This window comes from Danio rerio, chromosome 8, assembly GCF_049306965.1.
Source record: "Danio rerio strain Tuebingen ecotype United States chromosome 8, GRCz12tu, whole genome shotgun sequence".
NCBI classification, from domain to species: Eukaryota; Metazoa; Chordata; class Actinopteri; order Cypriniformes; family Danionidae; genus Danio; species Danio rerio.
The window spans coordinates 38,582,415-38,596,431 of NC_133183.1; the positions used below are offsets into that span (position 1 = coordinate 38,582,415).

Below are 14,017 nucleotides of genomic sequence, written 5' to 3' on the forward strand. Positions count from 1 at the left end.
TTTTCATAGTTACCAGTGCCGATGGAGTTTTTTGAAGCGTCATATTCTGCTGGAAACGTTTCATTTGAATGGTAATGTCCCATAAGCGGAGGTCTTGTGAGTAACTTCACAAGTCGGTCAAAGTCTACACCGGTGACAAGCTCATCTACTCCCAGAACCTGCTACTCTCTACCTACACGTTGTCAGCTGATGTTTCAAAACCTCAACACTCGCATACAGAACAGCCTCAGCGTCTGCACCACTTATCGGCACTAGCTGCAAGTCTACACCCCCTCTGTCCAGAAGTGAGCACAGCCTCTTGGTACCATCCCAGCAAGCATTTTTTTGGGGTGTTTAAAGGTGCCAACTGACCATCAAAAGTAAAAATGACTCATTTTATCTCATCCCAACAGGGAAACCACCAACAATAAAGAATGAGTTACTATCTGGTGTCATGGCTTTGCAATTAAAACAAGTTTAGTTATAATGGAGGTCATTGGGGGCAAAAAACAGCCACTTGAACAATATGAACAATACATAAGGGTTAAAAGTCTAATAGACGGCTTGGTTAAAACCAGGCTAAATCTAGGCTGTCAGTGAGTGTGCACCCCTAACCCCGCCTCTCACAGTGACCTCACTAGCTCCGCTGAGTGCTTTGTGTCTCAGATTGCATGCAAGTCTGCAGCCAGATACTGCTGGAAGCTAGTCATCAAATACACAGGAACGAATGACTACACGTGTCAATCTGTCTATTAAACTATCTAATCTGTCTAGTCAGTCTTTTATTATCTTTTATATGCAAAAATATTCATTCATAAAAACATATGTATATATGAACACTGGGTCAAATAGGGTCCGTGCATTTTAAATCTAATAACAAAATTAACCCAATGTTGGTTTTGTCCATATTTAAATGAACGTGTGTAAACGCACGCTTTGATCAAACCTTTTATTCCCCTTGATGATATTGTGCTTTTTTTTCCCCTCAATGCCCTCCAAAGTTTCAATGTTTGGCCGTGTCTGCCATATCTGTTTTGTTTAAAAAAAAAAAAAAGGAATGCATCGGTTCCTGCATGTAGAATTCAGAAATCTCATGGCATTGAAAGAAAACTGGCAGCAGTTGAGTGCCGAGGTCAAAGGTCAGATGAGCAGGCATCACACCTGATAAACACCTGGGGCAACTGTACAGTAAAAAAAAAAAAAAACAACAAGATTAAGAAATATTGCTTTAATTTGAGAGAGACAAAAAAAACTCTTCCGTGTTAAAATTTGATGTTCCTCCAGCGTTCTTACGTCAGTCTTTAATGTCAGGTGATCCTTCAAATGTCAGTGTAAATTGTTGAGTGTACCATTAGTGCTCAGTCGTGTTTTTCATAGTTACCAGTGCCGATGGAGTTTTTTTTTTTAGAGCGTCATATTCTGCTGGAAAAGTTTCATTTTAATGGTAATATGCCATGAGCGGAGGTGTATGAGTAACTTCACAAGTTGACCATAGTCTAGAGCGATGACATGCTCATCTACTCCCAGAACCTGGCAGAACGAAATGTTGCAGCTCGTCCGGTCTTCAATGATGAGCCCAAAAGAGGCCACTTCACAGAGCCGGCCCAAGGCTTAAGAGAACTGAGAGGCAGGACAAGATGGCGGGCTGGACTTGGTTAACTTTAGATTTTACACAAATCTCATTGTTTTGTTTTTCACCTAAAATAGTAATTAAAACATCCAAGATGTGTTTTGCCTCATCAAAATGTGGAATTTGATCAGCAAACTACTCATTCTAAGACAACTATGCCTTGGGCTAAATGACTTGGCTTCAAGTACGATGCCACACGATTCAGAAATGAAGGTACAGACTGCACAAACAGATAAACGACATGATGCATCTCATTTCACCACAACTAAAGGCAGCGACAAAAAAAAAGTCAAGCTCTCACGATGATGACATTTCTCATGCAACCCTTTAGCAAGCCTACATAGTATTTATGCCTAAAAGTCACTGCATGGGTAAATAAGAAACAAGCAACACACACACACACACATATATATATATATATATATATATATATATATATATATCCATGGGCCACTGTAAAGTAATATGGTTCTGTCATAACGTTTTGAATGAAAATCTGCATTTGGATAAGACACCTTTAGTATAGTTTTGATTTTAAGGCATAATAAAGATCAAATGCAAGTACGAGTGGATTTACATTGAAAATTTCAAACGCATCAAGAAAACCATGTGCTAAGGAAATTTCAAACCATTTGGAACGCACAGAGACGAGCTTTTGTGCAAAAATGAACTTAAAGGTGCCTTTAAAAAAGTGTCAAAGTACTTTTGAAAACAAAAAAGCAAACCCCCAATAGGTGGCAGCAAGAGGCCGCTTTATTTGAGTAAAGCATTGAACGATTCATTCAGCCAAAGAAGCCAATAGGATGAACGGACAGTTGAATCAATCCCTGAATCATCGACTCACCCGAGTCTTCTTGGCGAAGGCCTGAATCGTTCGTGCAGGGAAACGTCGCTGTGTATTATTCAGAGATGGCCAACTGTTCTGCTGTTTATTTTATTATACTTATCGCAATGATTTTACTACTACTATCAATAAAATTAATATTAATAATGATAATATTGCCGGAAGTTGTACAGCGCATGCGTCACGTGTTCATCATCAGCATCCATGACAACCGTCCTGTGGCTGTTGTTTGAATCTCGCTGTGTCGATTGGCATCTGATCTCTGCGTCCTCCGTGACAATTTTTCCAGATTATCGATATTATTGATCGTTGGATACGTCGATTGATCGCCTGCTGTTCCCATCACTCAGGTTTGACCCTTTTTATTACGCTGTGCTTTGTGTTTGTGTTCAGTATGTCTTGTGTTCACTACAGGTTCCAGAGTCGACTCACCTACGACTCGCTCCAGTTTGAAGGCCTCAACATCAGCGCGGGGGAGCTGAAGCGGCAGATCATGAGGAGCAAGAGGCTGAAGTTCTGCCAGCTGAAGATCAGCAACGCCCAGACTGATGAAGGTGAGTTGAGGAAAAGACACTTCAACTGTTCTACGCTAACATTAGATGCGTTACATCAGACACTTCTGGAAGCTGTAAGGTGGTGCTGATGCTGACATGTAGGGATGTTTTGGCTGTTTTAAAAGGCTAATGGCTCTCAAAGTATACCGTGCTCCATAATTATGTGCTGATTCTGATTTTATTTTGCTGTCAGAATACACAGATGATGCTCTCATCCCTAAAAACACGTCGGTCATCATCAGACGGATCCCTGCGGCGGGACTGAAGTCCTCAAACAGAAGATTTGTTGGGTAAGTGCTGTGAAATGAGCACACGCGTCCTCTGTTAGATGTTATATGAAGACTCCTGGTCTGTCCCTGGTGTTTTAGTCACACAAGCTCCTTTGTTTTGCAGACATCAAGCTGGACGCTGGCGTGAACCTTCACCTAGAGCTGATCCTTCACTCCTCTCACTGGAGCAGTTGTTGAAGGTATTGAACAAATGAATAGCACAATAGCAATGTAAAGCACACAATATACGCACACGCACTCAGCTTCTTAGGGAGATTTGAGATTGTTTGAAGGGTTGAGGGTGAAAAAGATTCAAATGTGCAAATGCCTGTGAAACAGACTGAGAATCTGGCTGAGGCAAAGGCGTCAGAGGAGGACAAGCTGAAAGCGGTGATGTACCAGTCCAGCCTGTGCTACTACTCCAGCAGGTGAGCGTTCAGACACTGACAGGTTTGCTTTGTGAGAGATGTCTGAGCTGATTCTCATGGTTCTGATGTTCACTAGTGAGGCCATGAGGCTGCTTGGGATCCCGGGACACCACATTAGGCACTGCCCCACTAATGTGGTAACTGGGTTTTCCAAGCTCACGGTTGCTGTGAACTTGAGCTCTTGTCCTCATCAGTCAGATTGTTTGCTCAGAGTTTGACTGTCACTCCTCAATTCACAGGGCAGCCGCTCCGCGCCGCACAAGCGCATCCGGAAGAGCACAGGGATTCCCCGCAGCTTCCTGTTGGAGGTGGACGACCCAGACCGAAAGGGAGTCATGATAGACGGCAGCGGCCGATACGTCATTCCCATCATAGACGCGTGAGTAAACTGTACTTGGCATAGCCGCATGTTCTAGTGTTTGTCCAAATCTCACATGATGTCTGCTTGTGTGTGTTTGCGCTCGATCTGTTCAGTGAGGCCTATGCTGCTGAGAAGAGAAAGAGGCCGTCCTTCTCCTGCCAGACCGAGCCTTTGCCCTCCTCGTCCTCAGCAGGTGCGGCATCTTCGGTCCGGGACGCCGGAGGGAAACGGTCCCGCTCCCCATCTTCACCAGAGACGCGCGGCGACCAGAAGAGACCACGTCGCTGAGAGACCTTCATCCAAGAGACCTGGAGCCGACGTGTAAATATTGTACATAGTTTATTAATAAAAGATAATAAAGATTATAGCCGCATGAACTGTGTGGACTGGTTAACCTTCACTCCAGCAGTGCAACACACACATACACACACACACACACACACACACACACACACACACACACACGAATGAATTCATAAACACAATATCATGAAGTTTTGCTTTAATTTAGGAAAAGAGAAACTCTTCTGGGCTAAAATCTGATGGGTTTTTTTCAGCGTTCTTACTTCAGTCTTTAATGTCAGGTGATCCTTCAAATGTCAGTGTAAAGTGTTGAGTACACTATTAGTGCTCAGTCGTGTTTTTCATAGTTACCAGTGCCGATGGAGTTTTTTGAAGCGTCATATTCTGCTGGAAACGTTTCATTTGAATGGTAATGTCCCATAAGCGGAGGTCTTGTGAGTAACTTCACAAGTCGGTCAAAGTCTACACCGGTGACAAGCTCATCTACTCCCAGAACCTGCTACTCTCTACCTACACGTTGTCAGCTGATGTTTCAAAACCTCAACACTCGCATACAGAACAGCCTCAGCGTCTGCACCACTTATCGGCACTAGCTGCAAGTCTACACCCCCTCTGTCCAGAAGTGAGCACAGCCTCTTGGTACCATCCCAGCAAGCATTTTTTTGGGGTGTTTAAAGGTGCCAACTGACCATCAAAAGTAAAAATGACTCATTTTATCTCATCCCAACAGGGAAACCACCAACAATAAAGAATGAGTTACTATCTGGTGTCATGGCTTTGCAATTAAAACAAGTTTAGTTATAATGGAGGTCATTGGGGGCAAAAAACAGCCACTTGAACAATATGAACAATACATAAGGGTTAAAAGTCTAATAGACGGCTTGGTTAAAACCAGGCTAAATCTAGGCTGTCAGTGAGTGTGCACCCCTAACCCCGCCTCTCACAGTGACCTCACTAGCTCCGCTGAGTGCTTTGTGTCTCAGATTGCATGCAAGTCTGCAGCCAGATACTGCTGGAAGCTAGTCATCAAATACACAGGAACGAATGACTACACGTGTCAATCTGTCTATTAAACTATCTAATCTGTCTAGTCAGTCTTTTATTATCTTTTATATGCAAAAATATTCATTCATAAAAACATATGTATATATGAACACTGGGTCAAATAGGGTCCGTGCATTTTAAATCTAATAACAAAATTAACCCAATGTTGGTTTTGTCCATATTTAAATGAACGTGTGTAAACGCACGCTTTGATCAAACCTTTTATTCCCCTTGATGATATTGTGCTTTTTTTTCCCCCTCAATGCCCTCCAAAGTTTCAATGTTTGGCCGTGTCTGCCATATCTGTTTTGTTTAAAAAAAAAAAAAGGAATGCATCGGTTCCTGCATGTAGAATTCAGAAATCTCATGGCATTGAAAGAAAACTGGCAGCAGTTGAGTGCCGAGGTCAAAGGTCAGATGAGCAGGCATCACACCTGATAAACACCTGGGGCAACTGTACAGTAAAAAAAAAAAAAAAACAACAAGATTAAGAAATATTGCTTTAATTTGAGAGAGACAAAAAAAACTCTTCCGTGTTAAAATTTGATGTTCCTCCAGCGTTCTTACGTCAGTCTTTAATGTCAGGTGATCCTTCAAATGTCAGTGTAAATTGTTGAGTGTACCATTAGTGCTCAGTCGTGTTTTTCATAGTTACCAGTGCCGATGGAGTTTTTTTTTTTTAGAGCGTCATATTCTGCTGGAAAAGTTTCATTTTAATGGTAATATGCCATGAGCGGAGGTGTATGAGTAACTTCACAAGTTGACCATAGTCTAGAGCGATGACATGCTCATCTACTCCCAGAACCTGGCAGAACGAAATGTTGCAGCTCGTCCGGTCTTCAATGATGAGCCCAAAAGAGGCCACTTCACAGAGCCGGCCCAAGGCTTAAGAGAACTGAGAGGCAGGACAAGATGGCGGGCTGGACTTGGTTAACTTTAGATTTTACACAAATCTCATTGTTTTGTTTTTCACCTAAAATAGTAATTAAAACATCCAAGATGTGTTTTGCCTCATCAAAATGTGGAATTTGATCAGCAAACTACTCATTCTAAGACAACTATGCCTTGGGCTAAATGACTTGGCTTCAAGTACGATGCCACACGATTCAGAAATGAAGGTACAGACTGCACAAACAGATAAACGACATGATGCATCTCATTTCACCACAACTAAAGGCAGCGACAAAAAAAAAGTCAAGCTCTCACGATGATGACATTTCTCATGCAACCCTTTAGCAAGCCTACATAGTATTTATGCCTAAAAGTCACTGCATGGGTAAATAAGAAACAAGCAACACACACACACACACATATATATATATATATATATATATATATATATCCATGGGCCACTGTAAAGTAATATGGTTCTGTCATAACGTTTTGAATGAAAATCTGCATTTGGATAAGACACCTTTAGTATAGTTTTGATTTTAAGGCATAATAAAGATCAAATGCAAGTACGAGTGGATTTACATTGAAAATTTCAAACGCATCAAGAAAACCATGTGCTAAGGAAATTTCAAACCATTTGGAACGCACAGAGACGAGCTTTTGTGCAAAAATGAACTTAAAGGTGCCTTTAAAAAAGTGTCAAAGTACTTTTGAAAACAAAAAAGCAAACCCCCAATAGGTGGCAGCAAGAGGCCGCTTTATTTGAGTAAAGCATTGAACGATTCATTCAGCCAAAGAAGCCAATAGGATGAACGGACAGTTGAATCAATCCCTGAATCATCGACTCACCCGAGTCTTCTTGGCGAAGGCCTGAATCGTTCGTGCAGGGAAACGTCGCTGTGTATTATTCAGAGATGGCCAACTGTTCTGCTGTTTATTTTATTATACTTATCGCAATGATTTTACTACTACTATCAATAAAATTAATATTAATAATGATAATATTGCCGGAAGTTGTACAGCGCATGCGTCACGTGTTCATCATCAGCATCCATGACAACCGTCCTGTGGCTGTTGTTTGAATCTCGCTGTGTCGATTGGCATCTGATCTCTGCGTCCTCCGTGACAATTTTTCCAGATTATCGATATTATTGATCGTTGGATACGTCGATTGATCGCCTGCTGTTCCCATCACTCAGGTTTGACCCTTTTTATTACGCTGTGCTTTGTGTTTGTGTTCAGTATGTCTTGTGTTCAATACAGGTTCCAGAGTCGACTCACCTACGACTCGCTCCAGTTTGAAGGCCTCAACATCAGCGCGGGGGAGCTGAAGCGGCAGATCATGAGGAGCAAGAGGCTGAAGTTCTGCCAGCTGAAGATCAGCAACGCCCAGACTGATGAAGGTGAGTTGAGGAAAAGACACTTCAACTGTTCTACGCTAACATTAGATGCGTTACATCAGACACTTCTGGAAGCTGTAAGGTGGTGCTGATGCTGACATGTAGGGATGTTTTGGCTGTTTTAAAAGGCTAATGGCTCTCAAAGTATACCGTGCTCCATAATTATGTGCTGATTCTGATTTTATTTTGCTGTCAGAATACACAGATGATGCTCTCATCCCTAAAAACACGTCGGTCATCATCAGACGGATCCCTGCGGCGGGACTGAAGTCCTCAAACAGAAGATTTGTTGGGTAAGTGCTGTGAAATGAGCACACGCGTCCTCTGTTAGATGTTATATGAAGACTCCTGGTCTGTCCCTGGTGTTTTAGTCACACAAGCTCCTTTGTTTTGCAGACATCAAGCTGGACGCTGGCGTGAACCTTCACCTAGAGCTGATCCTTCACTCCTCTCACTGGAGCAGTTGTTGAAGGTATTGAACAAATGAATAGCACAATAGCAATGTAAAGCACACAATATACGCACACGCACTCAGCTTCTTAGGGAGATTTGAGATTGTTTGAAGGGTTGAGGGTGAAAAAGATTCAAATGTGCAAATGCCTGTGAAACAGACTGAGAATCTGGCTGAGGCAAAGGCGTCAGAGGAGGACAAGCTGAAAGCGGTGATGTACCAGTCCAGCCTGTGCTACTACTCCAGCAGGTGAGCGTTCAGACACTGACAGGTTTGCTTTGTGAGAGATGTCTGAGCTGATTCTCATGGTTCTGATGTTCACTAGTGAGGCCATGAGGCTGCTTGGGATCCCGGGACACCACATTAGGCACTGCCCCACTAATGTGGTAACTGGGTTTTCCAAGCTCACGGTTGCTGTGAACTTGAGCTCTTGTCCTCATCAGTCAGATTGTTTGCTCAGAGTTTGACTGTCACTCCTCAATTCACAGGGCAGCCGCTCCGCGCCGCACAAGCGCATCCGGAAGAGCACAGGGATTCCCCGCAGCTTCCTGTTGGAGGTGGACGACCCAGACCGAAAGGGAGTCATGATAGACGGCAGCGGCCGATACGTCATTCCCATCATAGACGCGTGAGTAAACTGTACTTGGCATAGCCGCATGTTCTAGTGTTTGTCCAAATCTCACATGATGTCTGCTTGTGTGTGTTTGCGCTCGATCTGTTCAGTGAGGCCTATGCTGCTGAGAAGAGAAAGAGGCCGTCCTTCTCCTGCCAGACCGAGCCTTTGCCCTCCTCGTCCTCAGCAGGTGCGGCATCTTCGGTCCGGGACGCCGGAGGGAAACGGTCCCGCTCCCCATCTTCACCAGAGACGCGCGGCGACCAGAAGAGACCACGTCGCTGAGAGACCTTCATCCAAGAGACCTGGAGCCGACGTGTAAATATTGTACATAGTTTATTAACAAAAGATAATAAAGATTATAGCCGCATGAACTGTGTGGACTGGTTAACCTTCACTCCAGCAGTGCAACACACACATACACACACACACACACACACACACACACACACGAATGAATTCATAAACACAATATCATGAAGTTTTGCTTTAATTTAGGAAAAGAGAAACTCTTCTGGGCTAAAATCTGATGGGTTTTTTTCAGCGTTCTTACTTCAGTCTTTAATGTCAGGTGATCCTTCAAATGTCAGTGTAAAGTGTTGAGTACACTATTAGTGCTCAGTCGTGTTTTTCATAGTTACCAGTGCCGATGGAGTTTTTTGAAGCGTCATATTCTGCTGGAAACGTTTCATTTGAATGGTAATGTCCCATAAGCGGAGGTCTTGTGAGTAACTTCACAAGTCGGTCAAAGTCTACACCGGTGACAAGCTCATCTACTCCCAGAACCTGCTACTCTCTACCTACACGTTGTCAGCTGATGTTTCAAAACCTCAACACTCGCATACAGAACAGCCTCAGCGTCTGCACCACTTATCGGCACTAGCTGCAAGTCTACACCCCCTCTGTCCAGAAGTGAGCACAGCCTCTTGGTACCATCCCAGCAAGCATTTTTTTGGGGTGTTTAAAGGTGCCAACTGACCATCAAAAGTAAAAATGACTCATTTTATCTCATCCCAACAGGGAAACCACCAACAATAAAGAATGAGTTACTATCTGGTGTCATGGCTTTGCAATTAAAACAAGTTTAGTTATAATGGAGGTCATTGGGGGCAAAAAACAGCCACTTGAACAATATGAACAATACATAAGGGTTAAAAGTCTAATAGACGGCTTGGTTAAAACCAGGCTAAATCTAGGCTGTCAGTGAGTGTGCACCCCTAACCCCGCCTCTCACAGTGACCTCACTAGCTCCGCTGAGTGCTTTGTGTCTCAGATTGCATGCAAGTCTGCAGCCAGATACTGCTGGAAGCTAGTCATCAAATACACAGGAACGAATGACTACACGTGTCAATCTGTCTATTAAACTATCTAATCTGTCTAGTCAGTCTTTTATTATCTTTTATATGCAAAAATATTCATTCATAAAAACATATGTATATATGAACACTGGGTCAAATAGGGTCCGTGCATTTTAAATCTAATAACAAAATTAACCCAATGTTGGTTTTGTCCATATTTAAATGAACGTGTGTAAACGCACGCTTTGATCAAACCTTTTATTCCCCTTGATGATATTGTGCTTTTTTTTCCCCTCAATGCCCTCCAAAGTTTCAATGTTTGGCCGTGTCTGCCATATCTGTTTTGTTTAAAAAAAAAAAAAGGAATGCATCGGTTCCTGCATGTAGAATTCAGAAATCTCATGGCATTGAAAGAAAACTGGCAGCAGTTGAGTGCCGAGGTCAAAGGTCAGATGAGCAGGCATCACACCTGATAAACACCTGGGGCAACTGTGCAGTAAAAAAAAAAAAAAAACAACAAGATTAAGAAATATTGCTTTAATTTGAGAGAGACAAAAAAAACTCTTCCGTGTTAAAATTTGATGTTCCTCCAGCGTTCTTACGTCAGTCTTTAATGTCAGGTGATCCTTCAAATGTCAGTGTAAATTGTTGAGTGTACCATTAGTGCTCAGTCGTGTTTTTCATAGTTACCAGTGCCGATGGAGTTTTTTTTTTTTAGAGCGTCATATTCTGCTGGAAAAGTTTCATTTTAATGGTAATATGCCATGAGCGGAGGTGTATGAGTAACTTCACAAGTTGACCATAGTCTAGAGCGATGACATGCTCATCTACTCCCAGAACCTGGCAGAACGAAATGTTGCAGCTCGTCCGGTCTTCAATGATGAGCCCAAAAGAGGCCACTTCACAGAGCCGGCCCAAGGCTTAAGAGAACTGAGAGGCAGGACAAGATGGCGGGCTGGACTTGGTTAACTTTAGATTTTACACAAATCTCATTGTTTTGTTTTTCACCTAAAATAGTAATTAAAACATCCAAGATGTGTTTTGCCTCATCAAAATGTGGAATTTGATCAGCAAACTACTCATTCTAAGACAACTATGCCTTGGGCTAAATGACTTGGCTTCAAGTACGATGCCACACGATTCAGAAATGAAGGTACAGACTGCACAAACAGATAAACGACATGATGCATCTCATTTCACCACAACTAAAGGCAGCGACAAAAAAAAAGTCAAGCTCTCACGATGATGACATTTCTCATGCAACCCTTTAGCAAGCCTACATAGTATTTATGCCTAAAAGTCACTGCATGGGTAAATAAGAAACAAGCAACACACACACACACATATATATATATATATATATATATATATATATATATATATATATATATATATATATATATATATATATATATATCCATGGGCCACTGTAAAGTAATATGGTTCTGTCATAACGTTTTGAATAAAAATCTGCATTTGGATAAGACACCTTTAGTATAGTTTTGATTTTAAGGCATAATAAAGATCAAATGCAAGTACGAGTGGATTTACAGTGAAAATTTCAAACGCATCAAGAAAACCATGTGCTAAGGAAATTTCAAACCATTTGGAACGCACAGAGACGAGCTTTTGTGCAAAAATGAACTTAAAGGTGCCTTTAAAAAAGTGTCAAAGTACTTTTGAAAACAAAAAAGCAAACCCCCAATAGGTGGCAGCAAGAGGCCGCTTTATTTGAGTAAAGCATTGAACGATTCATTCAGCCAAAGAAGCCAATAGGATGAACGGACAGTTGAATCAATCCCTGAATCATCGACTCACCCGAGTCTTCTTGGCGAAGGCCTGAATCGTTCGTGCAGGGAAACGTCGCTGTGTATTATTCAGAGATGGCCAACTGTTCTGCTGTTTATTTTATTATACTTATCGCAATGATTTTACTACTACTATCAATAAAATTAATATTAATAATGATAATATTGCCGGAAGTTGTACAGCGCATGCGTCACGTGTTCATCATCAGCATCCATGACAACCGTCCTGTGGCTGTTGTTTGAATCTCGCTGTGTCGATTGGCATCTGATCTCTGCGTCCTCCGTGACAATTTTTCCAGATTATCGATATTATTGATCGTTGGATACGTCGATTGATCGCCTGCTGTTCCCATCACTCAGGTTTGACCCTTTTTATTACGCTGTGCTTTGTGTTTGTGTTCAGTATGTCTTGTGTTCACTACAGGTTCCAGAGTCGACTCACCTACGACTCGCTCCAGTTTGAAGGCCTCAACATCAGCGCGGGGGAGCTGAAGCGGCAGATCATGAGGAGCAAGAGGCTGAAGTTCTGCCAGCTGAAGATCAGCAACGCCCAGACTGATGAAGGTGAGTTGAGGAAAAGACACTTCAACTGTTCTACGCTAACATTAGATGCGTTACATCAGACACTTCTGGAAGCTGTAAGGTGGTGCTGATGCTGACATGTAGGGATGTTTTGGCTGTTTTAAAAGGCTAATGGCTCTCAAAGTATACCGTGCTCCATAATTATGTGCTGATTCTGATTTTATTTTGCTGTCAGAATACACAGATGATGCTCTCATCCCTAAAAACACGTCGGTCATCATCAGACGGATCCCTGCGGCGGGACTGAAGTCCTCAAACAGAAGATTTGTTGGGTAAGTGCTGTGAAATGAGCACACGCGTCCTCTGTTAGATGTTATATGAAGACTCCTGGTCTGTCCCTGGTGTTTTAGTCACACAAGCTCCTTTGTTTTGCAGACATCAAGCTGGACGCTGGCGTGAACCTTCACCTAGAGCTGATCCTTCACTCCTCTCACTGGAGCAGTTGTTGAAGGTATTGAACAAATGAATAGCACAATAGCAATGTAAAGCACACAATATACGCACACGCACTCAGCTTCTTAGGGAGATTTGAGATTGTTTGAAGGGTTGAGGGTGAAAAAGATTCAAATGTGCAAATGCCTGTGAAACAGACTGAGAATCTGGCTGAGGCAAAGGCGTCAGAGGAGGACAAGCTGAAAGCGGTGATGTACCAGTCCAGCCTGTGCTACTACTCCAGCAGGTGAGCGTTCAGACACTGACAGGTTTGCTTTGTGAGAGATGTCTGAGCTGATTCTCATGGTTCTGATGTTCACTAGTGAGGCCATGAGGCTGCTTGGGATCCCGGGACACCACATTAGGCACTGCCCCACTAATGTGGTAACTGGGTTTTCCAAGCTCACGGTTGCTGTGAACTTGAGCTCTTGTCCTCATCAGTCAGATTGTTTGCTCAGAGTTTGACTGTCACTCCTCAATTCACAGGGCAGCCGCTCCGCGCCGCACAAGCGCATCCGGAAGAGCACAGGGATTCCCCGCAGCTTCCTGTTGGAGGTGGACGACCCAGACCGAAAGGGAGTCATGATAGACGGCAGCGGCCGATACGTCATTCCCATCATAGACGCGTGAGTAAACTGTACTTGGCATAGCCGCATGTTCTAGTGTTTGTCCAAATCTCACATGATGTCTGCTTGTGTGTGTTTGCGCTCGATCTGTTCAGTGAGGCCTATGCTGCTGAGAAGAGAAAGAGGCCGTCCTTCTCCTGCCAGACCGAGCCTTTGCCCTCCTCGTCCTCAGCAGGTGCGGCATCTTCGGTCCGGGACGCCGGAGGGAAACGGTCCCGCTCCCCATCTTCACCAGAGACGCGCGGCGACCAGAAGAGACCACGTCGCTGAGAGACCTTCATCCAAGAGACCTGGAGCCGACGTGTAAATATTGTACATAGTTTATTAATAAAAGATAATAAAGATTATAGCCGCATGAACTGTGTGGACTGGTTAACCTTCACTCCAGCAGTGCAACACACACATACACACACACACACACACACACACACACGAATGAATTCATAAACACAATATCATGAAGTTTTGCTTTAATTTAGGAAAAGAGAAACTCTTCTGGGC

At 43.1% G+C, this 14,017-nt stretch overlaps 3 protein-coding genes across 7 annotated transcripts; all 3 read left to right on the forward strand.

Annotated features, from left to right (window-relative positions):
* Nucleotides 1-2,056: 2,056 nt before the first annotated feature.
* Nucleotides 2,057-5,076, forward strand: LOC141375539 (E3 ubiquitin-protein ligase RBBP6-like). Of its 2 annotated transcripts, XM_073909938.1 has the most exons (7): nt 2,075-3,007; nt 3,201-3,297; nt 3,401-3,476; nt 3,616-3,704; nt 3,781-3,841; nt 3,944-4,083; nt 4,179-4,440. In XM_073909938.1, exons 1-7 carry the CDS (start codon nt 2,848-2,850, stop codon nt 4,351-4,353), a joined length of 798 nt encoding a protein of 265 aa, XP_073766039.1. In that variant the 5' UTR covers nt 2,075-2,847; the 3' UTR covers nt 4,354-4,440. The 2 variants fall into 2 exon arrangements, with proteins under 2 accessions (XP_073766040.1, XP_073766039.1); XM_073909939.1 differs by lacking the exon at nt 3,781-3,841 and having other exon boundaries at nt 2,057-3,007; nt 4,179-5,076.
* A 1,111-nt stretch (nt 5,077-6,187) lies between these two features.
* Nucleotides 6,188-9,142, forward strand: LOC141375540 (E3 ubiquitin-protein ligase RBBP6-like). Of its 3 annotated transcripts, none has more exons than XM_073909940.1 (7): nt 7,350-7,709; nt 7,903-7,999; nt 8,103-8,178; nt 8,318-8,406; nt 8,483-8,543; nt 8,646-8,785; nt 8,881-9,142. In XM_073909940.1, the coding sequence occupies exons 1-7, from the start codon at nt 7,550-7,552 to the stop codon at nt 9,053-9,055; spliced, it is 798 nt and encodes a 265-aa protein (XP_073766041.1). In that variant the 5' UTR covers nt 7,350-7,549; the 3' UTR covers nt 9,056-9,142. The 3 variants fall into 3 exon arrangements, with proteins under 3 accessions (XP_073766042.1, XP_073766041.1, XP_073766043.1); XM_073909942.1 differs by having other exon boundaries at nt 7,622-7,807; XM_073909941.1 differs by lacking the exon at nt 8,483-8,543 and having other exon boundaries at nt 6,188-7,709; nt 8,881-9,141.
* Nucleotides 9,143-11,643: 2,501 nt separating this feature from the next.
* LOC141375692 (E3 ubiquitin-protein ligase RBBP6-like) lies at nt 11,644-13,871 on the forward strand. Of its 2 annotated transcripts, XM_073910559.1 has the most exons (7): nt 11,644-12,440; nt 12,634-12,730; nt 12,834-12,909; nt 13,049-13,137; nt 13,214-13,274; nt 13,377-13,516; nt 13,612-13,871. In XM_073910559.1, exons 1-7 carry the CDS (start codon nt 12,281-12,283, stop codon nt 13,784-13,786), a joined length of 798 nt encoding a protein of 265 aa, XP_073766660.1. In that variant the 5' UTR covers nt 11,644-12,280; the 3' UTR covers nt 13,787-13,871. The 2 variants fall into 2 exon arrangements, with proteins under 2 accessions (XP_073766660.1, XP_073766662.1); XM_073910561.1 differs by lacking the exon at nt 13,214-13,274.
* Nucleotides 13,872-14,017: the final 146 nt, after the last annotated feature.